The sequence below is a fragment of the Heterocephalus glaber genome, unplaced genomic scaffold, assembly GCF_053883595.1.
Source record: "Heterocephalus glaber isolate CG9 unplaced genomic scaffold, H.glaber_assembly_v1.0 deba00001442, whole genome shotgun sequence".
Lineage (NCBI taxonomy): Eukaryota > Metazoa > Chordata > Mammalia > Rodentia > Bathyergidae > Heterocephalus > Heterocephalus glaber.
In genome coordinates, this window is record NW_028258296.1 from 47,959,374 (window position 1) to 47,986,599 (window position 27,226).

A 27,226-nucleotide genomic window follows, 5' to 3' on the forward strand; every position below is an offset into this window, starting at 1 on the left:
AAGAAAGAATTAAGATGTGTTATGTACATATACTAATCTCCATGAGAAATGTAATCACTATGTGCTATAAACATGTACTAATACCAAAAAAACTGAAAAAATTCCTTTGAGATTTCTTTTTTAACATATGGATTATTTACACATATGTTGCTTAATTTTCATAGATTTAGAGATTGCTTTTTTTGGTTATTGATGTCTAGTTTGATTCTCTATTTACAAGTTTTTATTCTATTTAAAGCTTTGATTCTTGCCATTTAAAAGATTTGTTGAGGTTTGTTTTATAGATTAAGATATGGTATCTCTTGGCAAAATTCCCTTCGGTGCTAGGGAAAAATTTGTGCACTTTTGGGGTAGAATGCACCATTTACATCAGCTAGGTTCTGTTCATTTTGTTGTTCAAATATTCTAAATCCTTTGCTGATTTCTCTCTAGTAGATCAGTTGCTGAGAAGAGAAAGTCCCCAGCTATAATTGTAGGTGTGTCTGTTTCTTCTTTCAAGTCTTTCAGGTTTTGCTTGCTACATTTTGAGGTTCTGTTATTTGGCACATTACATTTAGTATTCTGTTTTTCTAGTAGTGTGATCATTTATTATTATTTAATATTTCTCTCATCTTTCTTTTTTCCTTTTTGCTTTAAAGTCCATTCTCTTGCTTTTTTTTTTTTTTTTTTTGGTATCGGGGATTGAACTCGGGTCCTTGCCGCTTGTGCAGCAGGCGGCTAAACCACTGAGCTAAATCCCCGGCCCCATTCTCTTGCTTTTTAAAGATCATTTGCATAGTACAACATTTTTCATCCTTTTATTTTCAGCTTATGTTGTTGAATTTGTAGCAAATTTCTAGTAGACATTTACAGTTGAATCATGTTTTTTATATACATGCTTCCAATCTATTTATTGAGTGGTATATTTAGACCAATTGCTTTTAATGTAGTTATTATGTTAGAGCTATCTGGGTCAAACAGGAGTTTCAGACCTCAGAGGCCAAAGAAGTGCCTCAGGGTGGGCACTTGTGGAGGATCACTTTTGTCAGGGCCATCTGGCTAGCCCTATCCCACACCACTGTACAGAAAAGGATTAATTCCCTTGGCTGTGTCTTGTTAGGTGGGTTCTCAATCATACTCATTTTCCTGTGGTGTCAAGTTCCCCTTCTGGTGTTGGAGGAATCCTGTTCAATCCCAGGGAGGAGTGACCCTACCTGGACTGTCCTCTTGGCTCAACTAGGGGTCAGGATATTCACTCTAAAAAAGGTTCTTCTTCTGACATAAGGATGCCTTGCCTATACTAGTTTTGGGATCTCAAACCAGCTTGCCTTCCTTTTACTATCTTTTATCTTCTCTTTCGGTTTTCTCTTGCATTATTTCTGGGACTTATGATTGTACTGAAAATTTCAATTATTTTTAATTATTTATTTTAATTTGAAAGTAATTTAAGGACACCGTCCCTCTTTTTTTCTGTGCTTGGGATTGAACCCAGGGCCTCATGCATACTGAGCAAGTACTCTTCCACTGAGCTATATTTCCAGCCCCAGGATATCTTACTTCTTATATACCAATTCTAATGGTGACTATGCGTGGACATAAAATGGTTGAATTTGTGTAAATTATCTTTAAGTACTAAGAATATGTGTATTTCTAAACTGAGTGTTTCACTATATAGTTCAGACTGGCCTCCAACTCACAGCAGCCGTTCTGCCTCAACCTCCTGAGTGCTGAAATTACAGATTTGTGCCACCATGCCTGGCCTCATTTTCTTAATATTGTCTTTTGATGAACAAAAATTCTTAATTTTAGTATAGCCTTATTTATTAATTTTTAAAAATTAATACTTTTTATACCTAGCTTAGAAATCTTTGCCTAATCCAAGTTAATGAAAATACTTTTTATTTTCTGACATCTTTATTGTTTTGACTTTCACATTTAGATACATAGTCTATCTGGAATTGACTTTTATCTATTATGTGTGAGCTCAAGATTGATTTTTCTCCCCATCAGGATATTCTTGTCATTCAGATGCATTTATTGAGAAGACCAAGACCATCCTTTCCCCACCATGCTTGCACTATCACTTTCTTATAAGTCAAGTAATACATGTGGGACTCTTTCTGAACTCATTATACCATTTGTCCAATAGAAATATAATGCAGGCCACAAATGTGAGCCATGTGTGTAACTTTAATTTTCCTGAAGCCACACTTAAAAACCTAAAAAGAAACAGATAAAATTTATTTTAACAATGTATTTTATTTTACTTAACATGTAAAAATAGCATAATGTAATATAAAGTTATTAATGAGGTATTAATGAGGTATTCATTTTTGTACTGTCTTTGAAATTGGACATACAGTTTACACTTATAGCACATTTCAGTTTAGATTCAAAATTTTCATCATAAGTACTTAACTTATATTTTGATTTCATAAAATTCACGGTTGACAAAGTAGACTCACATACTTAAAGCTGGTGCAAACCATAGTTAAAAGTTTTCCAGTAACTGAAGCAATGATCAGTTCTTGAACTTAATTAAAATTTTAAAAATTATAAATTGCTGCCTCCTTTCAGATGCGCAGTTGTTATGTGTCTCTTGTGGCTGTTGTATTGGATGGTGCAGTTCTGTTCTGTTCTATTGTTCTGTTTTCTATTTTTGCTTTGATAACATACTTTCCTAATTACTGTAACTTTATAAGAATCCTCAATATCTCTGGTAGTATATATCCTCCAACTTTATTCTTGAATATTGCCTTGGCTATTATTAATCCTTTAAATTTTCATATGAATTTTATCTCATCAATGTCCTCTAATGATTTTTCCTTACAGTTTACTACTTTCATTGTGTTACCTGTATACTTGACAATAAGAAAAACAAAGTGTGCAGGGGAAAGGATAGAAGGGAAAGGAAAAATGATGAGAAATGGAAAAAATGGAAATAAAGTCTCTGTAAATAGGGTAGGGTGGAGGGGGTGAAGGGAGGGCTAGGAATGGGGAAAATATAAGAACCAAGATGAATCATGTAAAGGTACAATTTCCAATGAGAAATGTAATTGTGCTGTATACCTACAATGTACCAATAAAAGAATTTAATAAAGTGCAAAAAAAAAAAAAAAAGGGAAACAAAGTGCTATTGAGATATGGATATTGCTAGTTAGTTAGTTGGCTTATAGTGAAGCAACTGGCTCTGAAACACCAGCCTTATTGTACTTGAGTTTCATTTATTTGATCCTCTGTAGAATCATAAACTATTATATGAAGTGCCATAGACTTTCCCAGGTCATTCTGAATAAGTTATTCAAGTCACAAATGCAAGACATAGGATTTTAAAAATATAATGCAATAGTAATAAAAAAGAATACATTTCCTTATTTCTTCTTATTTTATCCTTGAATGGAGCCTAAGAAGGTATTAGGACCAGAGAAAAGGTTAGGTTAATTACTGGTTTTGGTTTTGGAAATTACATGCTTCTATTTAGTATTTCTAGTGCTTAGCACAGGGCCCAATGCATAGTAGGTATTTGGATATTTCACTAAATAAATTGAGGCATTCTACTTAGCAGAATTCTATGATCAGATAAAGAGCCATTCTGATGTGTAGTTTACAAGTGAGGCTATCTATTGGTATAAATTGAAGCTTTTTGATAGAAATGACCAACTAATATTATACAAAATAATATGTAGCATTTTAGCTTTGTGACAGTTCTTTAGAGTATGAGAAGAAGTGTTTGGGGACATAGTTACAAAAGTATATGTGTAATTTGGTATAAGTCATGATGCATGATATATTACTAGAAAATGAATTGCCCTGATTTAAATAGAAAAGTATTAATGCAAATCTTTTTTTTTTTTTTTGGTATCGGGGATCGAATTCAGGTCCTTGTGCTTGCGCTTCTGCAGCAGGCGGTGAAACAACTGAGCTAAATCCCCGGCCCTCCTCTCATATTTTTAAAAAAGTTCCCAAGTTGTATTCATACTAGATCAGTTAGCTGGTTAATTGTTCTGATACAAACATTTTATGTTTAAATATCTTTCATTTCATCACCACCCAAGTGAACTGAAGTACTACATTCTTGTTCTAAAAGGAATTCTCCTATTAGATGAGACTATCCTAAAGAAACTTCTACAATAGTTCTTTATTTTTTGTGGGTTTTTTGTTTTGTTTTGTTTTGTTTTTTGGTACTGGGGATCGAACTCCGGTCCTTGTGCTTGCGGGGCAGGCGGCGGCACCACTGAGTTAAATCTCCGGCCCTACGACAGTTCTTTAAAGCTAGAAAAATGTCTGAAAACTTGGTATGGCTTATAGCATTAGGTTGGCAGTCAAGAAAACATTAATTGGATTTGTTTTTCTGAAAATATGGCTGACTAAATCCCTCAGTTATAAAACATTAAAAAAAAATACCAGACAACAAAAACTCATTTTAAATGAATGAATGAATAACTGAGTATTAAAAGGAACAAGCAACAAGAGGCATGAAAGTTGTGATTGGACAAATAATGCATAGGACACATTTCAGAAGATGATGCAGAAAGAAAAGGGAGGAGTAATTAGTAGCTAAAGAATGGAATTTTCGCAGTTTGGAAAGCCCAACAAATAAATACAAAGAAATCATCCATATGTATGTGGACTTATTGTAGTGATGTGGGCATAGTAAAAATAAAGATTTTTTTTTTTGGTACCAGGGATCGAACTCAGGTCCTTGCGCTTGCGAGGCAGGTGGCATAACCACTGAGCTAAATCCCCGGCCCAAGATTTTTTTTTTTCTGGTACCAGGAATCAAACTCAGGATCTTGTGTTTCCCAGGCAGGTGCTGTGCCCCAAAGATCTTAAAATGTAGAAACCAAAGAGGAGCTAGATGTGTAGCTCATGGTCGAGCTTGGTTGGCAGTGAGAGGTTCAGTCCCTGATAACATAAACAAAAACCAGAAACCTGAAGACAGTAAAATAATCAAAATGATAAGAGAATAATAGCCAACCTAGAATTGTATTTCTAGTAAAACACTTTCAAATGTGCAGTCAAAATAAAGATATTTCAAAGTAAAAACATGAAATGTACCACACTATGACTCCTTTCCTTCCAAATAATGTTGAAGGAATTACTTCTGATCTCACAAGGAAGGTTTGAGGTAAGAAGGAGCATAAATACAGGAGTAAATTTAAACACATATTGATGATATAAAACAAAAACAAAATTAATTTGTGAAGTTTAAAAAAACTCAATGTCAGAGTATTGTGAAAATACTGTATACTACCTGTAATTCAGTGTAAATGGGATGTAGATAACTAGATTAATAATCTTAAGGCTCTAGTATTATTTGGGAAGAAAGCCAAGATAGGATTTTAGTAAATATGAATGTTGAAAGTTAAAGATTAACATTAAAGGATGAAAACTGGATATCTTCTAAATGAGGAGAGGAAAAATATGAAATAAGGAAAAAACAAGTCAGTATAACAAAGGCTAATAGGAAAAATATGGGAAAATAGTACAAGATAGAATGGTAGAAGTAAATCCAAATATCAATAATCATATCGGCTATTAGTAAGCTCTTCTTAAAAGATAAGAGTCATCTGAAAAGACTAACAAAATCAAGCTATATGTTTATAAGGAAACACCTAAAGGATAAAGAAAAAGGTTGAAATGAAACAATGGAAAAACCAGGCAGATACCAAAATATTTCTACAGTGATAATATTGTAAGACCAAATATTTTATGGCAAAATATTAGCTTCTGAGAGGTATACTATACAATGAGGAAATACTGATTTTACTGGGACACTATGATAATTCTAAGTTTGTGTGACTGTAATAATCCAACTTCGGACTATAAAGAAAAAAGCTGGGCCGGGGATTTAGCTCAGTGGTTCTGCCACCTGCCTCGTAAGCGCAAGGACTCGAGTTCAATCCCTGGTACCAAAAAAAAAAAAAAAAAGGAAAAAAGCTGACTGAACTATAAGAAAAATTTGACATCTATCATTGTAGTAGAAAATTTTAACATACCCTTTCCCATAATTCTCAAGTCAGCAGACAAAAATAAAGATATAGAACATTATTAGCACATTTAATTTTTGTGAATATATATAGAACCCTGCTCTCAACTGTTGGGAGGTCAACAGTTTTTTAAGTACATACTGAATATGTGAGAAAATTGATCATGCTTTAGGCCAAGAGTCTGCAAACTTCAAGGACCAGATAGTAAATATTGTATTTTGGCATTGTGGGTCTTATAGTCTTCATTACAACTATTCAGCTCTGCTTTTATAGTGTGAAAGGAGCCATAGACAATATGCAGATATCTGGGGATAATTGTATTCTAAGAAAATTCTATTTACAAGTACAAGTGATGGGTGAGATTTGACCTGTAGGTTGTAGTTTGCTACTCCTGCTTAAGACCGTAAGACTGTTAAGTTTGTTCATATTGTATGGACTGCATTATTTGACGAAAGTGCAATAAAGTAATATCCATCTCCCCATACTAACATAACATACAGTTAGGTAGAAAATCTTGACTCACTGATCAAAGAAGAAATAAAAATGGGAATTTTAAAAGTACTTAAAGCTGAATAATAATGAACCTAGTATAAATCAAAGCTTATAGAATGCATCTAAAGCTGTGCTCAGAGGAATAATTATTGCTGTAAAGGAATATATTAGGAAAGAAAAAAGGCTAAACATTAATCTGCTAAGCGTATGGTGTAAGCAGTTTTAAAAAGAAAATTAGAATTAATTTAAGCAAAGCAGGAAGACAAATAAACAGAACAAGTTAGTGAGATAAACCCAGCAGATCCAAAGGTTTTTATTTTTATTTTATTTTTTTAAATGCTATTAAGGATGCAGATATAGCTCAGTGGTACAGTACTTGTCTAGCATACTTGAGGTCCTGGGTCCAGTCTCCAGAAACTCCCCACCCTCAAAAAAGACTATTGATAAACCCCTGAAAAGAGAAGGCACTAACAAAACAGTATGAGAAAAGAAGAATGGGATATAAAAATGATGCTGGACTTGGACTTGTGATTCTCCTGCTTTAACCTCTGAGAGTGCTGGGATTACAGGCATGTACCAGCGCGCCTGGTTTAAGAGAACATCTTTTTGCTTAAAAATCTAGATGAGGGCTGGGCTTGCCCATGATATATATTTCATAACCAAAATGCAAGAGTGATTTAACATCTCAGTAGATAGAGAAAAAACACTTAATAAAATTCAGCCATGTTCATTCATGGTAAGAATTCATTGCAAACTTGGAATAAAAGGAACTGGTTGAAATCCTCCCAAAACCTACAGCAAGTCTCATACTCAGTCATAAAATCATGGAAGCATTAAAAATAAACCAGAAACATCACAAAGATGTTCACTATCACTACTTCTATTTTATATTACAAATTACAAATCATTTATGAATTATATATAAATTAAAAATGTTTTTTCATTTGGAGATTTTAGCCAGTGTAATGAGACAAGACAGAAACATTGAAAAGGAGAAATCAGTGATCATTATCAATGATAGCATTGTTTACTTAGAAAACTATGGAATCTACAGAAAATTACTAGTTTAACATAGTTGCCAGAATATAAGATAATGACTAAAAATGAATAGTATTTAAATAAACAGAGACCAAAAATATTTTAAAAGTTAATATTTGGCTGGACATGTTGGGACAAGCCTGTAATCTCAGGACTCGGGTGGCTGAGGCAGGAGGATCACCATGAGTCCGAGGCCAGCTTTTACTACATAGTGAATTCAAGGCCAGCCTGAATTACCTAGATTTAGCTCAGTGGTTCTGCCGCCTGCCTTGCAAGCACAAGGTCCCGAGTTCAATTTCCAGTACAAAAAAAAAAAAAATAGTTATTGCTGCCGGGGATTTAGCTCAGTGGCACCACACCTGCCTTGCAAGCACAAGGGCCCAAGTTCGATCCCAGGTACAAAAATATATATATATATGTAGGTCAAAATGACACTGCAGATAATGAAGGAAAAGAATAAACTATTCACTATGTATTGCTAGAGCAACTAGTTCTCTGTGTGAAGAGAAAGGAAATGGAATCTACCTCACGCTCTACTCAAAAACCAGTTTCAGGCAGGTTAAATGCTTGATCATTTAATGTTTGACCTTCTTCCTATACTAAATATACATTTACTCCATTAATCGTGTTATTTATCTCCATTGTTCATATGAGAAAACTGGTAAGCATACATACATAATTTGCTCAGGGCCACAGTGGAAGAGCCTGTTTGAACGCAGGTGGGTTGGACCCAGGGTCTGGCCCCTTCACATAGACGTGCAGGGCAGAACTCTAAATGTTTCACCATATAGGCATGTGTTTATGACCTTAAGATAGGGAAGGTTGTTTTTTTCCCCCCAAAGGAAGAATTTTATGTTTATCATAAAGGGCAAAAAAAAATCATTAAACTTGGCTAACTTAAAATTACTGAACACTTTAACAGGTGATGTCATTAAAAAAGGCATGTCAGAAGTTGGGAGAAGATACTTGTAATGCTTTAACAAGACATATGAAGAATTCCTGCCGTATCAGTAAGATGAATATTGTTTCACTACCGTATCAGTAAGATGAATATCTATTGTATCACATCCTCATCCATGATTGGAATCGTTAGACCTTTAAAATTCTTTTACCCTAGAACCCCTAAAATGGTATATTTTAGCCAGGTGTGGTGGCATTTGCCTGTGATCCCATCACTCTAAGAAGCTGAGGCAGGAGGATAGCAAGTTCTAGCTTAGCCTAGGCAATTTAGCAAGACCCTGTCTCAAAATTTGGAAAAAAAATTTTTTTTAAGTGGGAGAGGGCTGAGGGTGTAGCTTAGTGGTAAGGCCCTGGGTTCAATCCTAAGTGGCACAAGAAAAAAGGTATACTTTATGGTTTTTTAAATGAGGAAAAACATTGTTTATTAATAGCCATTTTCAGTTTTTCTTCAGTGAAGCTCTTATATGAGATAGGATGTGGAGTGCCCACTTGGCATGATAGGGAGTTTGTGAGTAGGTGATATGATTCTAACTCCAGGTAATCCTGGGTCCATACATTTTTACTGTGAAAGCATCCTTAAGCAGACTTGCTGCACTGGCTCATCTTTTGTTTCTAGGTGTTTTATTTATCTTCATGTAGAGCTGTAGTCCTGAATCATTAAATGGAGTGCTGTGAATTTGCTGGTACAGTTCATAACATTTGAAAGGATTAACATTTGGTTTATTCTTACTAAATGCATGGCTATTAGGAAATAACCTAAAACTTCAGGATTTACTTTGTAGAAATGATTTCCTTCTAATGTATGGCCTTTCAAAGGAATTCAGCATCCAGTTACATAAGAGGCTGTACAGTGTTAATCTGTTTTTATTTAGTGATCAGCTATACTTCAAAAAAATTTTAGGGCTGGGGATTTAGCTCAGTGGTTTCACCGCCTGCTGTGCAAGCGCAAGGACTGGAGTTCGATCCCCAGTACCCCCTCCCCCCCAAAGTTTAGTATCACCAATTTAAAAACTAATACATACTTATATAAGAAAATTTGCAGAATACAAACGTAGATGACAATAAACTAGAGAACTGCAAATTCATACTTACGTTGCCATCTTTTTAACGTTTGTGTATATGGTTGAAAGTAAGTTTCACTTTAAAAGATGAGCTTAAATTTATTATTTTCCAAAAACTCACAAGTAATTATAATTATTTAGAAATATAATCACATAGATTGAGTCAGAATGTATAGAACAATTTTAATAACTGTGTATCTTCTTATACTATCTCTGGTTTTTCTGGATGTGCTTGTTTTAAACTTGTGACCACTTTAAGTCCTTGTGAGAAATGGAGTGGGAGCACATGCCATTGAACAGTTTATTGCTTCTCAGCTCTAAATCTGTCCTTCACAGCACTGGCTTGTCTTCTACCCCAAAGCATTCTCTGCCAGCTGCCACAATTAAATTTTTTCAGTAGAGGGTGCTGGAGGGACACTAGAGGAGGCAGGGGCTTTGCCCCTAGGTCTGGTGTGTTCTCCCTTTCCTTGCTCTTTGGCCCTCAGCCTGCAGAGAGGTCATAGGAGGCACCGTGAAGCTCACTGTCCAGTGAGTTTTATTAGCATCCTTCAGGTAACCTTCAAGCATGTTCCTCTGATGTCCTCATGGGCAGTTGCCTAGTGAGTTTTGTTGGTACCCTCATGGGTAACTTACTTCTTGCTTGCCAGTTAAAATTTGGGGGCACTTTTGCCATCCTCCTAGAGGGCTAAAGTTGTACACTTTGCAGAGAGGTTTGAATGTCACCTGGCAGTGGAGGGGCATCCTTGTGCATAATACATTTTGCATTGTGCTGGACGCCTTTCCACTAGATACCAGGAGCATCTACTTCCCTCAGCTGTGATGATTAAAAATGTCTCAAGGCATTGGCAATGGCTCCCCGAGGGGACCAATAACCCTGATTGAGAAATCCAAGGGTAAATTGAGAACTCTTTCATCTTCAATATGCTTTCTTCTCTTGGTTTTGGAGATATCACTTTCCTTGGTTTTCTTCCTTTATACTTACTGTTCCTTTTCATTCTGTTTTGCTGGTTCCACTCTCCCTAGCTACTCACTGTGAATGGCTTTTTCTGTTATCTAGATGGTATTTGTTGTCTTCACTCAGATCTCTAATAGACTTCTCAATTTTAATGTGTCCATACGTGAACTTCTGCTCTCTGCCTTTCCTCTATTTGACAGCAGTTCTTGTTGTTCAGGCCAAATATTTTACAATAATCTCTAATTTACTTGTTAATCTCACAGCTCACATGCAATCCCATCAGGAATTTCTGTTGGCTCTGCCTTTACAATTTATTTGGAATCTGACCACTCCACACTGCTTTCACTGTCATTTTTGATCAGTTTGCTGAAGGAGCTCCCTAACTGGTCTTTCAGTTTTTGTCATTGTGTTATTGATCTCTTCATGACAGCACCCTTAGTGACTCTTTTAAAGTAGTAAGTCATGTCATTCTTCAATTAATTGACTAAGACAGCCTTGAACTCTTTGTATTCAAGGATGGCCTGTAATTTGCAGCAATCCTCTGCCGCAACTTGTAGAGTGCAGGGATTACAGGTGTGTGCCACCGCCCAGTCATGGATTGATTGATTAGTTTTTCACTCTTCTCTTCAGATCTTTGCAGTGACTTCTGCATTTCACTCAGAATAAAAGCAAAGTACCCATGATACAATGTGTGCCAAAACTATTTGTTAAATTAATGAAGTGCTAAATCAAATCCATTCAAATGTATTTTCTCACTTTTTCCCTCTTTCTTGAACTGTTTTCTCTCTCTCTCTTTTTTTTTTTTTTTTGGTACTCGGGATCGAACTCGGGACCTTGGCTTGTGAGGCAGGCAGTGGAACCACTGAGTTACATCCCCGGCCCTCTTGAACTCTTTTCTTGAGCAAAAGTTACTTCCTTTTATCTCTGTGATTGGTCTTCTGTCTCCTTCATGGCTCTGTTTCCTCTGTGTGCCATCATATTAATCTGTGTCAGAGTCCTTGGCCCTCTTTCTTCCTTTTATACTCTTCATTCATTGTGAATTCAATCACACCAGGAATAACCTGTCACCTCTGTGTTGATCTGTCTCAATTATCTATTTATCCAAGAATTTTTCTCCTTTTAGGGTTTCACCTCACTGAACTCCATGAAAACAGGAGGCGGGGGTGGCTGGTTCTGTTTAAATCTGAATATCTACTGCACATTTCTAGGACAAAATATGGTTCCTGGCCCACTGTTGTCAGTACACATTTATTGAATGAATGAATCTTAAATCTGTTTTTCCTATTGCTTTATTAGACATCATCAGCTGGGTGTTGTTAAATTAATATGTAATGTGTGGTATGCCCTAAACTAAATTCATTACCACCCCCCAAATAAACTTACTCTTTCTGTTGGCACCTTGCCTTTTCAGATAAGGGTAACTGTTCACCTGAGTTGTTTAAGTCAAAAATCTAGGTGCAGTATTTTCTTAATCATTTACCAGATCTTGCTGATTCTTTTCTCGTCAACAGCTTTATTAAGGTATGATTCACATAACATAAACTTCACCTGTTTTAATTGTACAAGTCAGTGAATTTTAATAATGGTTATAGAATTGTACAATCATCACCACAATCAAATTTATAGTATTTCTGTCTAGGTCTTTGATCCATTTTAGCTTGATTTTAGACGAGCTGAGAGGGATCTAATTTAAATCTTCAGCAAGTAGACAGCCAGTTTTCCCAGCACCATTTGTTAAAGAGGGTGGCTGTTTTGTAGCATTTTAGCCCCTTTGTCAAAAATCAGATGGGTGTAGGTATATGTGGTTGTTTCTGTCTTTTGTTCTATTCTATTGTGCTATGTGTCTGTTTTTGTGCTGATGCCATGTTGTTTTCTTAGAGCTTTGTACTTGAAATCCTGTATCATAATGCCTTCAGCTTTGCTCTTTTTGCTCATTATTGCTTTGGCTATTCTGGGTTCTTTTCTGGTTTCATAGAAATTTGAAAGTTTTTTTTTTCTAGTTCTGTAAGGAATGTTGTTGGTATTTTAATAGGCATTGCATTAAAACTATAGTTCACTTTTGATAATAGTATCATTTTCATAATATTCTTCTAATCCAGGAACAAGGAATATCTTTCCACTTTCTAATGTCCTCTTTAATGTCTTTCTTCAGAATTCTGTAATTTTCATTATACAGGGCATTCACTTCCTTGGTTAGATTTATTTCTAGGTATTTAATTTTTTTTGAAGCTATTGCAAATGGAATTGTTTTCCTGACTTCTTTCTCAGGAGGCTCATTATTAGGGTACAGGGATGCTATTGATTTTAATGTGTTGATTTTGTATTCTGACATTTTTATTTCTTTTGGGTAGATATTCAAGTGTAGAATTGTTGGGTCATATGGTAAATCTATACGTATTTTTTTAACTTTTCTTTTTTGTGGTGCTGGGAATTGAACCCAGGGCCTTACACATGCTAGGCAAGCACTTTACCAACTGAGTTAAATCCTTAGCCTCGATGTTTAATTTGTTTTTCTGTTTTTGGGGGTGTTTTTTGGTACCGGGGATCGAACTTGTGTCCTTGTGCCTGCATAGCAGGCGGTGAAACCACTGAGCTGAATCCCCAGCCCTCGATGTTTAATTTGTTAAAGAAAGTGCCAAATTATTTTTCAAAGTGGCTGCACCATTTTATACATAACCAGCAAAATACAAAGTATAATTTCTCTACAGTCATAGTGACACTTGATATTGTCCTTCTGATTATCTAGTGGATGAGAAATGGTATTTAATTTATTTTTAACTTTTATTTCCCTAATGACTATGTTGAGCATCTTTTCATATGGTTGTTTGCCATCTATATGCCTTCCTTTGCCCATTTAGAGTTATAAGAATTCTCTATGTATTTCAGATACAAACTGTCTAATCAGATATATGATTACAGATGTTTACCCCAGCTGTGGGTTGTTTTTTTTATCTTCTTTTTCTAAAATTTAGATGTAATTAACATTTCATAAAACTCACCCCTTTAAAATGTACATCTCAGTGGTTTTTAGTATATTTATAAGGTTGTAGAACCATTGCTACTAATTCCAGATCATTTTCTTCAGCCCTAAAGGAAACCTCAGATCAACTAGCAGTCCCTCCCCATTCTTACTTCTTTCATCCCATGGCAACCATTCACCTACTTCCTATCTATGGATTTGTGTAGCATGCTTTTCTGACTTTCTTGAATGGTGTGTTTTATAACATAACAGTTTCAAATTTTAATTAGGTTCAATATATAATTTTTTCTTTTACCTTACACTTTTGGTGTCATAGCTGGGAAATCATTGCCTGACTCAAGATCACAAAGATTTATATTTTTTTCAAAGTGTTTCATAATTCAGCTCTTACATTTAGGTCTGTAGTCCATTTTGAGTTAATTTTTGTGTGTAATATTAGGTAGGGATCCAAATCCTTCCTGTTACATGTAGATATGCAATTGTCCCAGCACCATTTATTGAAAGGGGTAGTTCTTTGATTCTAAAGTGGTCACTTGCAGACAAAATATGTTGGATCTTGAATTTTTCCCAGTACAATCTTTCCTAAATCTTTTCATTCTTCTGTAAATACTGTAGATGTTATTCCTTGTTTTCTATTCATGCTCCCATTGCCTTTGTCCTTCATAGGATTGTTAGTGGTCTCTCAGGTATTCTCTTCCACTACTTCCTAATTTATTTTCTACAGTGACCACTTCATTTAATAAATTTGCTTGTCTGGTCCTGGTAGGCCTTTGAGTTTGTAAACCCTGGCACAAGAATGCCGTTATCGTGACTGGTATATTCATTATTATGTTCACAAAACATTTATTTAGTGAATTCCTCCTAAGTTATAGGTGCTATTCTAAGCACTAAAGATAGTCTATCAGCACATTTTTGATGATTGACTCACCACCCTAAAAGGTAGTGACAAATAAGAAAAATCACTTATTTAATTCATGATTCTGTAAATTGACAATATGTCCTGGATTTAGTGGGTGTTTTTTTTTTTTTTTTTGTCCTGGCTGAGCTAGCTCACTTAGGCTTTTTGGTCAGTAAGACAATTTTGCTGAGGTATAGGTCAGGGGTTGGCAACCCACGTGACATGTTACCTCCTTAGGTATTGAAGCCAAGGATTAGTGTCTTATTTATCTGTTTCTATTCAGCAATTATTTATTGTATGCCTACTGTGTGTCAGGGACTCTATTTAGTGCTAGAAAGAAACAAGGAAGATTCTTGCATTCATGGAAGAATGTAAGTAGTATTTTTTGTAATATTCCTTTTTTAGAAAGATTAGGATATTAGAGTTTGCTTATTCGTTTTGGCTCCAAGTCATTTTTCACCCATGAGTCTTTTTATGTTCTGTTCTTACAAAATTTTTATCATTACTGCATCACATTTGACTTTTTTGGGGGGAGTTGTACCAGGGATTGAACTCAGGACCTTGTGCTTTCGAGGCAGGCATGGTGCCACTGAGCTAAATCCCCAGCCCCACATTTGACTTTTATAGTTACATCTTTAGTTGTTGCACAATGTGTGAGTTTTACAAACTAAGCATACTATGTCTTTATAATGAAATTCATATACTATTTTGCTTAGTAGTTCACTGTTCTCTTGATTATTTACTTTTCCCCCTTAGTACTCCATCTCTACAGATAATATATCTTACATATTTTAGAATTTAGACTTGAAGTTCTAAATTCTTTTTCCTCAAGGGAAATTAGATTTTAGTATTTAGTATAGTGCCAAATTCATAGTGGGCACTTAATAAGCATTTGTTCATAGTATTAGCCCCTTTGGCTTTTTGTTCCATTGAATTTCACCCAAGATGATTATTCTTGACTGACTTTTAAATGGCTAAATGAATTTTGGACCCTCAGCATAATAAGAACATATAATAACATTTTTTCATTATGAACATACTAATACTTTCCTCTCCATTTTATGCTTAGAAGTACTAATGTGTAAATTTGGGAGTATCTATTTCACAGTTGCTAACCTTCTTGAAGCATTTTGAAAATATGCACATGATTTTTATAAATTGATACCTGCAGAAATGAAGGAAAGGGCAATTTAGAGAAGTACTTTATTACCTTTAGAAAAATAGTATGCTTCTTTTTAGCATATTATTAGTCACATCATTTATTTCATTCTTGGTTCAGCTGTTCATTTAATAAACATTTTTTGAGTGATTAACAAGGTGGTGGTATAAGAGAGAGAGATTAAGCATAGTTGATATGTGCAGTTATGCTTTCATACCTAAATTCCTAGGATTTGAAAAATTCAGGTTAGGATATAAATATTGGTCAAGTAGGAAGAGAGAGAACAAAGAAGAACTGAAATGGTTTTAACCTTTTCTAGCATCCCACTTGACCATTCTGAAAAAGGTAGCAAATGAAATTCCAGTATTTTGAATTGAAAGCATGAGGCTGTAGATCTTTCATAAATGATGGAATTTTGGAGAAGATAATAGTATTTAGTTATTACTCTGAATCTTTAAGAGTCTTAAATTTATTTTAATGAATTTGTGGGAACTGAATTCAGTGTTTGGAAATGACCACTGAATAACATGTATGGGGACCTCATGAAAGTTATGTCAGATGTACTATTTAATATCTAAGAAATTCAAAATGAATGCTTATTAGATTTTTTTATCAAATAATATAAATTATTAAAGTTATGTGATTAAAGGGCTGAATAACAGTCATTCTCATTAAAGTCTTTATAATTCCATTATGTTATATAAGAAATATACCCATATAAATGTAATCATACAATTATCATATACATATGTGTGTGTATATATATATATCTTATGTATAGAAGACCAAATTAAGATGTGAAAACATTAGATAAAAACAGAAGGTTTTTCAAATGGCCAATAGGTTTATAAGAATGATGAAGCAGCTCATGTTTACACACCTAAGTAAACAGCATGTAAAAATTGTTTACTCCATATTTTTTATTTAAACAAGAATAAAATTAATCTAGAGATCAGCAAGAAGATTTAAAGCGTTCAAAATGAAAAGGTAGGCCATCTGAGGCATTTAATTTTTTCATATACTTAAATGGAAAGTATTATTTAACCATTAAACTCAGTCATGTAAATAGTTAATGAGGGTACTAAATGCTACTTTTTTCTCATTTCATGCTTCTTTTCTTTAATGAACAAACATTGTGTGTGTGTGTGTGTGTGTGTGTGTGTGTGTGTTTGTGTGTGTGGTCAGACTGCTTTGGGGAATGGAATTGTAACTGCCCAACTTATATTACATTGAAGTCATTCTTAAAATTTTGATTTTTGAAAGTTTTAAGGAGCAATCTAAAGAAATTTAAAAGATCTATTTCCATTTTACACTGCAGGAGTTCCTAGACTCAAAGCTATCCCTTGGCAAGGCAATAATTACATATTACTCTGTTTATTTTGACTAGATGAATTAGTTTCTATGTTTTGTTCATTCTTTCTTCCCAGTATGTGTGTATGTGTCTGTCTATTTATTATTATATATGTAAAGATGAGTGCATAGGTCTTTTTTTTCTCCTAAAGAAGTTTAACTTTTATAAAGATGAATATCCTTCTAAAGAATTGTTTGAACATGACATTAATATAAGATGTTATATAAGAATAAAAATTAATATTCTAGCAGATATTTTCAGGCTACTTTAAAAGCAAAGTCTTAGAAATGCTTTTTTTTAATCTCATTTTTTTCCTTTGATTATTGTCTCTTCTCCCATGCTCAGCCTAGTTTTTATATACTGTTGTTTAATGTTAGTATGTTTAAATTTTAATTTCTTTGCAATCTTTTCCTATTGTCCCTCAAAACAGGCATGGAACTAAACTCATGTGTATCTATAATATTTAATAAGAATAAAATTGAAATTAGAGCAAGTATATGTTACCTTTTAAACTGATTACTACTTCAATGACTTGTAACTAATTAAATATCTTGATTATTATAGAGCCTTGCTTCCCTCCTTTTTCTTTCTTGTCTGTCTCATCAGTCTGATTAATTTGTGTTTTTTAGTCTTTTTTTCCCACCTAGATAATAGAGAAGACAAGAAGGTAGAACATAAATAAGAATTGCATAATGTTTTTTTATTCCCCTATTATTATTGAACTATGTTTGGCATTAGCTGAAGTAGTTCTCTAGCTACCTTTGTATACATTGAGTAACACATTAAAATAGTATATTCAGTAACTTTCAGTTCAAAAGCATATAGAATTAATTTTTTTTTCACTTGTATGTTAGAGCACTGTAGTTACAGTTTAGAAGCTAAAGGACTGGTCTTATTTCTTCTCTTTGTACTATTGACTACCTACAATTCTTTCCCAATATACCCCCTCTACCCTCACTGGCAGACATTCTTTTAAAAGACTTTCATAGTCTATTCCTCTTCTAACTCTGACCCTTTCTCTTGTTACTCGTCATTGTTAGCTCCAACTTTCCTTAATTTACTTGTAGTTCCTGAAATACATAGTTTTCCTTTTTGGACCTTTGCCATGCTGTTGTCCCTTCCTTTTCTCATCACTTGACACCAAACACCAAAAAACAGCAACTACTACTAGACAGTCTGTAACAACATCTCTTAACACCGATGGACCTCTGATTGTTGGTTGCTGCTTGCTTGGGTGGTGGTGGGTGTTGGATCTCCTGCTTCAGCATCAAGTGCTCAAACATGATAGTATTCTTGAGGCCACTTCTTCCCTAATATCTCATGTTTGAGACTTCCCTTGCAAGTTATCAGATCAGTGAAAACAGTGGGATCTTCTGTTGTGTTGCCTCCTACCACCCAGATTCTTATCATAACTTTCCACAATTGTTAGACCTTCTGCTTTCTCATCCTGTTGATTTTTCGCTGATTGGAAAAGAAAAGAGAAACTAAACTGTAGAACTCTTGCTCTTTTGCCAATGATTAGGAAGACTTGTTACTCAAATGTTCATTTGGATTCTGGATTGAATTTTGTCATAGAAAGAGTGGTATAAGGAATATTTGGGTTGTGTACTACTGTTACTCTTAGTTCAACTACATTTTGGCTTATAAGAATGGCCTGAGATCTAACTACCCTTGTACATTATTCCATAGAGAAATACTTTATGACTTTCAGCCAATTTAAAAACATGTATTTGGAATAGGATATATCATGAGCTGAATGACCTGTGTTTGAGTTTCACCTTTCTGTACCTTGGTGGGATGCTGTTCTAACATACATTTATCCAAAGTGAAAAAACAAGAGAAGATAAGGGCATGAATAATTCATTTTCTGATTACTCCCTCTACGATGAGAAAGTTAAAAATATAATAAATTTTGAGTCTTGGCTGCAGAATGAAATATGTTCTTTTCCTATGGGTACTCAATACTTTCTAACATTAACATTTTGAATCTTCAGTTATTGTTCCATTATGTCTTCAGTCTGCTTAAATATATATGTAGAGAATAGTATTTGATTATTGCGTGGCTCTTAGTGAATTTCCTTCTTTGCCTCAACTATATTGTTTTAGAAATTGATGTTAAAGCCAGATTTCCTAATTCTTAGATTCACTGAATGCTTTTAATCATTCAGAAGCCACTGATAATTTTATATAGTAATAATAAACATAATGGTGTTTACCAATTTCAGCTTCCAAATACTGAGAGGGAACATGTAAACTTTACCGTGACAACTTTTAGAAACTGTTTTTAAATGAAGAAAAGGCAAAAGATATGTTGAGAAGCAGATGTTGTATGACTAAAGTACCCAGCTGTGTACTAACAAAATGAATCTCATGCCGATTAGTTAACAATTCTTTGGCAGTCAGAGACATATGTAAAGCAATAAACACAGCATGGGGAAATAAAAAAAAAATTAAAAGCATTTTCTAAGCCTGAAACATTGGCAATGTCTAGTCTACCATCTGTGTTACTAAAAAGTTGATTTTATTGTGTGTAAGTCATAGCAAGGTCACTTCAAAAAATAGATTAACACGTTAGAGTCTTTGTCCTCAAATGTTAGGACTAAATCAGTAGTTTCAGTGTTTTGATTTAGTGAAAGATGTTATGTCAGTAAAATAAACTACATTTGGTGTAATATGTCTATGTAATTTTATATTAGCTCTTTTGTGTGTCATAACAGATTTTTGTCTTTGTTTTGTTCAAGCTTTCTTTACATTCTTTCGGGTCAAATCTATTAGTTATTTTTAAAATTTCTTTTGAAATGATTCTTTGCCAGAATTAGATGAGTGGCCATTTCACTACAAGGTACTGACGTTGTTGACCCTTCTGTCAGACCCTTCAGGTCTTCTGTCAGAGAAGGAAGGGCTGTCTTATCTTAAAAGTCCTCCCTCTTGCATTGAATACCTGGTAAACCCTCTGGGAAGGCAGCTATGCTTACCACTGTACCAAAGCCTTTAGGGATGGGCTACTTAGACTAAATGTTCACTCTTCAGTACTTCAAATAATCTTCCATCTCAGCTTCTCCTACAGCACCAAAGAGTGAAAAATTTATAGCCATACATTGTTTCTATATGTTACATCAACTCTTTGTAATTGGTTTTTTTTTTTTTTTTTTTTTTTTTTGCTTTGACAATTTTCTTCCGCGGTGTTTAGAAACATTGCAGACTGCACCATGGAATTTTCTTAGAGATATAATGAAATACCTTTAAACTTTATAGAAATCAAGACCAATATAATTTGGCTCAAAATAAAATGAAAACTAAAGCATTCATTGATGTGTCATCATGACTAAATTAGGCTGCAGAAAAACTTCATAAACTTTGGTGTTTATTCCTGTGACAAATAATCTTCAATAAATTGAAACATACTCTTGTCTTTGTTTAACAACTTCTGAAGATAGAAATTCTTAGAACATTATAGATCAGGAGAGATTTTTTATTAGAATATTCATTTTTTATATGTAATTTATTTCTTTACTAAAATGTCAGAATTATGAGGACCTTAAGCATCCCACATAATTTATGTTATTGTTTTGGTTATGATATCTATAAAAATTTTGATTCTAGCTGGGCATAGTAGTGCACACTTGTAATTCCAGCACTCTGGGAGACTGAGGCAGGAGAATCACAAGTTTAAGTCCAGCCTGGGCAATTTAGCAATTTCACACGACCCTGTCTCAAAATAAAAAATAAAGGATGAGGATATAGGTCAATGAAAAGGCCCTGCATTCAGTCCCAGTACCTGTAAAGAAAAAAGCAATTGCCTCATATAATGTTGCTTCTGATTAGAGTTGAAAACATTTTATGTACAGAATACAGTAATGTTTGCATTGTTGAAGACTAAGGAGAAACTTTGTTTTGGTTAAACATCAATCTGTCAATACCTTAGGCACTTGGGTAAGAAATAGACAGAAAGAATGAAAGTGTGTCTAGACCTTTAGGGCCAAAAGCCCTGGCTTCAGGGGTCCAAACAGACCAGGCACAGCCTCTCATCACAAATGTTAGTCAGGGAGACAGCAGTGGTGAGGGGCAGTGAAGGCACTTTTAATCAGCAGCCATGCCAAGAGGACAGATGAGTAGGTTCAAGATGTCTTCTACTGGGTGCAGTGGTATACACCTGTAATCCCAGCACTTGGGGAGGCTGAGGCAGGAGAATTACAATTTCCAGTCCAGCCTGGGCAGTTTAGCAAGACCTTGCCTCAAAAATTTGAAAAATAGTTTTTAAAATGCTGGAGATGTAGCATAGTGGGAAGGGTTTGGATTTAAACCCTAGTACCAGCCCCCCCCCAAATGTCTTTGAGGGACTGTGACTGACAGAAATCTTGGGGTTTATAGAATAGGGGAACAAACAAAGGCAGGGGTTGGGGATTTGCCTAGCTGGCAGTTAGGTAATCTTGGTCAAGCTGTGGGCTGGTTGATCTGTATCTCAGGACTGGTTCTTCTGCCACATTCTGGGAGAGCAGTCATCCCTTAAGGGGACAGTTTGGTTCCTGTGTGAGGTTATAGCTCCTGCAGCAAGGATGACTTCATCATGCAATGCTCTGCTTCTCCTGGAGTCTCAGTTGACTGCAGGTTTAGGAAAATGATTGGAGATTTCTAGGCATCGCTGCAGGGGTCCAAAACTGGACATTATAAAAGCTGGCAGTTGGATGTCCCTGCAAATCCCTTAAATTGCCTTAGTTAGTCTTTTCTTGGTGTCCTTAGTGTTGAAGGGAGATAAAACAGGCTAGGTAAATGTAGGTCTAATAAACCTTATATTACCAGTTTTTAGACAGGTACTGCTTAAGTGATTTATATGCTTAGGTTCGGAGCTGAGCAGGGATCTGACCGAAGTTTTAAGGTAATAAAGGAGACAGACATAAAATAAAAGTAGAAATGTCAAACTTTGTTCTGCTTTTAGTTACACATTAAGCACCTGCGGGTCTTGTCTAGGTTCCTGTTACAAAAGGAGTGAAGTATAAGAAGAAAAAGAAAAGAATAAGAGGAAAAGTAGGAGTCATTACTGACATTTAGAAACTTGCTCGCTACAGGGTCTTCTAGATATTCCGTTAAATTCACACAGTATCTTTATTAATCAGGGTCTTACAGAGGATTACAGAAAAGAAGCTGCTTATAACTTGTTATATAATCATATTTTTCAAAATGAAAAAACCAAATGTTAATTGGATATCTATAACACAATATTTTAGAAAATATATTTACTTGATTAAAACTAATTTTAAAATTATCATTTAAAACAAATTCTCTTAAAATTTGTCATATCATTAAAGAGAAAATTCTAGCACATGGAAGGCATTTGAGTTTTCATAAAATTCTGTAATTTACTTTTGAAAAAAGACTTTTTTTCTTTCTTCTTTTTTAGAACCAGCAATTGAACTCAGGACATTGCGCCTGGTTGCGAGGCAGGCATGGGCACCACTGAGCTAAAATCCCCAGCCCCTGAAAGACTTTTAATTGTGGTTAAAGTCTTTATTATACTGATATAGGAGAAATACAACTCTCAGCCTGTTAGATGTCAGATGTGCCAAGTTCATGTCCCCTGAAATTGAAGAATAAATTAGAAGGAACAATTTGGAGGTTAGGAGTAGGGAAGGTTTATTGAAAGATGGCTTCCTGAGACAGGAGTGGTCCCCAAAGTGGGTAGCCACTGAGGCCTTTTGTCAGGGATAATTTATACAGCACAGTCACAATGTCGGTATAGTTTGGGTCAAACTACAATCAACCTATAGGATTACAAGTATAGCTGCTTAGGTAATATTGATCCAATAGGGAAACAAGTCACGTAGCAAGGGTATGTGGAAAGAACAAAGGCATTTTTGGGAAGGGATGGGTCTGGATGCTCTGGTCACCCACCTGGGCAACTGATGCCTATCTGCACTTCCTGGACAAGGTAGTGCTGATTACAGAATAATTCCACGTTACTGCTTATTCCTTAGGGAGGCCTGTCGGCCTGGCCATTGCATCTTTATCTTGAGGACTGTTCTTCACATGCGGCTCCATCTACAATTCTGACTTCCTGGAGAGCCCAGTCCCTCTCTGACTGTATATTAATTTCTGTCTAACTTAGTAGCCGTAATAATACCACGGCTGCTAGATTATTATTAACCCTTATTGTCATGGTCTTCTTTTAGCAGAGGCGGGGCTTTGCATTAAATACTTTTAATTTTTATCTTAATAATTTCAAATTTGCCTTTATTTTAAGGATGGGGATTTTTCCATTTCTATAATGAAATTTCTGAAGTAATTAACTTATAAATAGAAAAGGTTTAGTTTAAATTCATGATTTTGGAAATTCCAGGTCTGCTGAGAGTAGCACATCATGGTGAGAGTATGTGGTGAACAAACTGTTTACATCTCATGAGCTAGGAAGCAGAGAGAAACCGTAATGCAAGGAATAAAAAGATGTTAACTCCCATACTCCATATTACCATATATTACAACATAATACAAAGGGGGTCCTGGGGCCCCACAATCCCCCTTAAAAGGATATCTATCTCCAGTGACCTAAGGATTTCTCAACAGGCCCAACATCCCCCCAAATTCATCACCTCCCGGTGCTGCCATCCCGGAGACCAAGCCTGTCACACATGGATCTAAGTTTGAGTTCAGCCTGGACAATTTAGTGACTTTGGTGAGATTCTGTCTCAAAAAAACCCAAGAAAACTGGAGAGGTAGGCCAATGAGAAGGTCATGCACATAGCGCATGCTTTTGTTAGGCAAAAGAAAACTATGAGTAGTATTTCATATATTAATGAGCTCATGCTGTGTGTATCTGTGGGTGGTATGAATTTTGACTTTTTTGTGATGTTTCCTCATCTAAGAAGTAAAAAGGTTGACATAATAGATGCATTCTAAGTAGACTTTTAAATCGAATACTGGTCCTGATCCTTAAGCATGGTATTTAAGGCCTTTGACAGGTAGAAATCTTTATTTTTTATTTAATTAACTTTCACTAATCCTATTGTTCTATTTACCAGTCTCCAGATACACAAATTTTGTCTATAGACCTCAAGCTAAAGTAGTTAGCTAGTCTCTATATTTATTTATCTACAGTTATTCCTGTTTTTCCTGTTATTTCCTGTTACTTCAGAGGGCCCACTGTTTATCATGCTAAGTGTTTAACATGCATTCTCTTCTAATTCAATCTCTTGACAACCCTATGACATGTAGTACTGTTATTATCCCTGTTTCATGGAGGATGTAGGGATCTAGAGATGAAGTCATTGCCCAGTCAGTGTACTCATCTGGGATGAGTCAGAGCCAAACTTCTGACCAGGACTGTTTGCTTTCAAAGACTATTTAAGTCTTAACCTCTAGATAAAATTGCTTTCTCTGTGTTCAATTGATTCTGTTCCTCAGTAAGACTTCAAAGTTTTTACTCACTTGTCCTTCCTCTGCCATTACCTTAGTTTAGGTTCCCTATCATCCTAGTGTTAATCTTTTGGCTTAGCCTCCCAATTGTGTCCCTGTGTCTCATTTTATCTGACCTAGCAGATAACTCAGATTGTTTTATGGTTTCCTCATTACCTGTAGGTTAAAATACAAGATCCTCACCATTTATAATCTGTCCTCACTTTTATTATCTGTTCATTCCCACTTTATATTGTAATATGAGAGTGTGGAAACTATTCCTTATCTTACAGTGGACATAGTAACTACTCAGCGAATAGTTGTTGAGCAGTTACTAACCCTGACCTTAATGAGGTAGACCTAGGCAAATGGTAGGTTCTTGGCTTAGCAATTTGGTATAGTTTGCTAGAATTAAAATGAATTACTCTGTGTTGTAGTAATAAAAATTATTTTAATATATGAATAATTCACACACTTTTACCTAGTTCATAGTCATCTAGTTCTATTAATTTGAATTAAGATTTTAAGATATTATTATATACAATTGTTCTAGGTTCCTATATTTATTCCCTAGAAGAGAATTAATGGAATTGAGACATAGTGCATATACTGTTAGACATTTTTGTGATAGACTAAAAGTTAGTAGTCATGCATTCCTTGTTAGAAATTTGACTCACAACTAGTTTATTTTTTGAAAAGTTTGTTTTAAAAATTATCTTACATAAGTCTGTAATCAGGATCATTTATGATATTTAAAATGTGTTAGTGGGTCCGGGATTTAGCTCAGTGATTCTGCTGCCTCACAAGTGCAAGGTCCCGAGTTCGATCTCTGGTACCAAAAAAAAAAAAAGTACTAGTGATTCATGATTCTTCCTAAGAGAATTGTGAAACAGGCAAACCCCATTCTTGATTTTGTTTAAGTTGAGCCTCTGTCTCTCCTTCTCTCTTTTTCCCTACCTGTCTTCCCTACCTCTCTCTGTCCCTCCCTCACCTTTACCCTCACCCTCTCCCCTCCCCTCCTCTTGCCTCTGCTTCCCTTCTCTTCCCTCTCTAGTATGAGAGAATCCCAAGGCCTTCCCATTAAGTTACATCCTCAGCTTTTTCTGGTGTGAGGCAGTGTTGGGGATTAAACCAAGGCCTTCACATTGAACCACATGCCCAGCCCTTTTTTCTCTTTTCCCTTGAGACAGGGTCTTCCTAATTTGCCCAGGCTTGCCTTCTGCCTCAAGCTCCCAGAGTGTTGAGATTATTAGGCATGCACCACCATGCCTAGTCCTCAGCTCTTTTTATTTTTTTTCTGCAGTAGAGACAATTCAGCCCTTTGCACTGAGTTACATCCATCCCCAGTCCCTTTTTTATTTTTTATTTTGGGACGGGGTCTTGCCAAGTCACTAAGATGCCCAGGCTGGGCTCCAACTTGGGATCCTCCTGGTTCATTCTCCCAGAATGCTGGAAATACAAACATGTGCCACCATGCATGGCTGGGACTTTTCTTATTAAAGTGCTTTTGAATCTGAAGCTGTGCTGGATACACTTGAAATGTCATAGTGACTTGAGGCAGGCAGCAGAACCACTGAGCTAAATCCCCAGCCCTCATAATGACTTGAAATGTCAGTTGTGACATTTTTAATGAAAACTTTATGTCATAAAAACATTTAAAATATATATAGACTGTACTTTTTGTATATGCATTTCTTTCATTTTATGTGATATTGGAGATTGAACACAGGGAATGCTGATCCACACTCCCAGCCAGACCTTTTTATTTTATTTTGAGATAGGGTCTTGCTAAGTTGACCAGACTGGCGTCAAACCTAGAGTCCTGCCTCAGCCTCCCAAGTAGCTGGGATTAGGCATGTGTTACCACACCCAGCTCGTTAATTTCTTCTTTAAAAATTGACATGTAATTCATATATGGTAATATTTACCCTTTTATAGTATATATTTCAGTGTCTTTTTAGTATATTTACAAAATCATGCAACTCTCAAAAGGAGACTCTGGGAAGATGTTGGAGTAGGAAGTGTCAGGACTATCTCCTCACCTACAACACTAATTGCACTAGCAGAATCTGTCTATTATAACTATTTTGGAGCTGTGGAATCTGTTGAAGTCTTACAACTTCCAGGGGAAGTTTAGGTGATAAATTGTGGTTATTTTCGATCAATTTTAGCTCTTTACGATGTAGCAGCCACACATATCTCCTACGCCTAACCCCATGGTAGTCTGTGGTACAGGTATTCCAGAAGCAGCTTGGACCTAGTTTGTAGGAGCCATTGTGGGCAAAAAGCACCTTTCCCTACAAATATTGGGAATTTGTTCTTGGATTGCTACTTCTGATCACAGAGGCGCAAAGGGGTAGGTTATTGCATTGTTGTTGCAAGCTCCTTCCCTCTGGCAGCAATAACTTCCAGAGATTTAAAGGACTGATGCCTCCCCTTCTTCAGCTTTTTCTTTCCCCACTTTGGGACTAGGCATTCAAGGCTAGGACTTTCAGAAGCAAGTCCATTTATGGGGAAGATTGAAAAGTTACTGCGTATGCTCAGGGACAGTCACAGGTTCAGAAGAGAAGTTAGATTTTCTAAATCTTGGCACAGAGATGCCCTACCGCGATAAATAAAACAACCAAATAACCCAGCAAACCGTGAGGAAAGAGAAGAATTTGATTTCCAGAGTAACCTCAGTATTAGGTTTGTATGTCTAGTGAACAGAGTTTAAGAGATCTGTAGACAACACCAAGCAGACTAACACATACATTATGAGAGTCCTAGAAAGAGAAGAGAGAAAGAAAGGTGAAGAGAGAATATTTGAAGGAGTGATAGCTGAAAACTGTGACAAAACATGAGTACAAACATCCAAAAAGCTTAACAAACTGCAAATAGAACAAATTCAGGGACCCCAACTGAAACACATTATCATCATACTACTAAGACACATTGTCATCATACGTAAACAGTCTTGAAAACAGTGAGAGAAGCA

General features: G+C 35.5%; 1 protein-coding gene across 3 annotated transcripts in view; it reads left to right on the plus strand.

The window, feature by feature from the left end:
• Positions 1 to 27,226, plus strand: part of Magi3 (membrane associated guanylate kinase, WW and PDZ domain containing 3) — a 259,223-nt gene that overhangs the window by 34,027 nt on the left and 197,970 nt on the right. Inside the window, exon 2 of one of the 3 annotated variants that reach the window (XM_087212703.1) lies at positions 8,422 to 8,509. The exons of the other annotated variants lie outside the window; for them this stretch is intronic. Within the exon in view, the coding sequence (XP_087068829.1) occupies positions 8,425 to 8,509 (85 nt within the window). The 5' untranslated portion in view covers positions 8,422 to 8,424. The remainder of the gene's footprint in view (positions 1 to 8,421; positions 8,510 to 27,226) is intronic. 3 annotated transcript variants of the gene reach the window in all.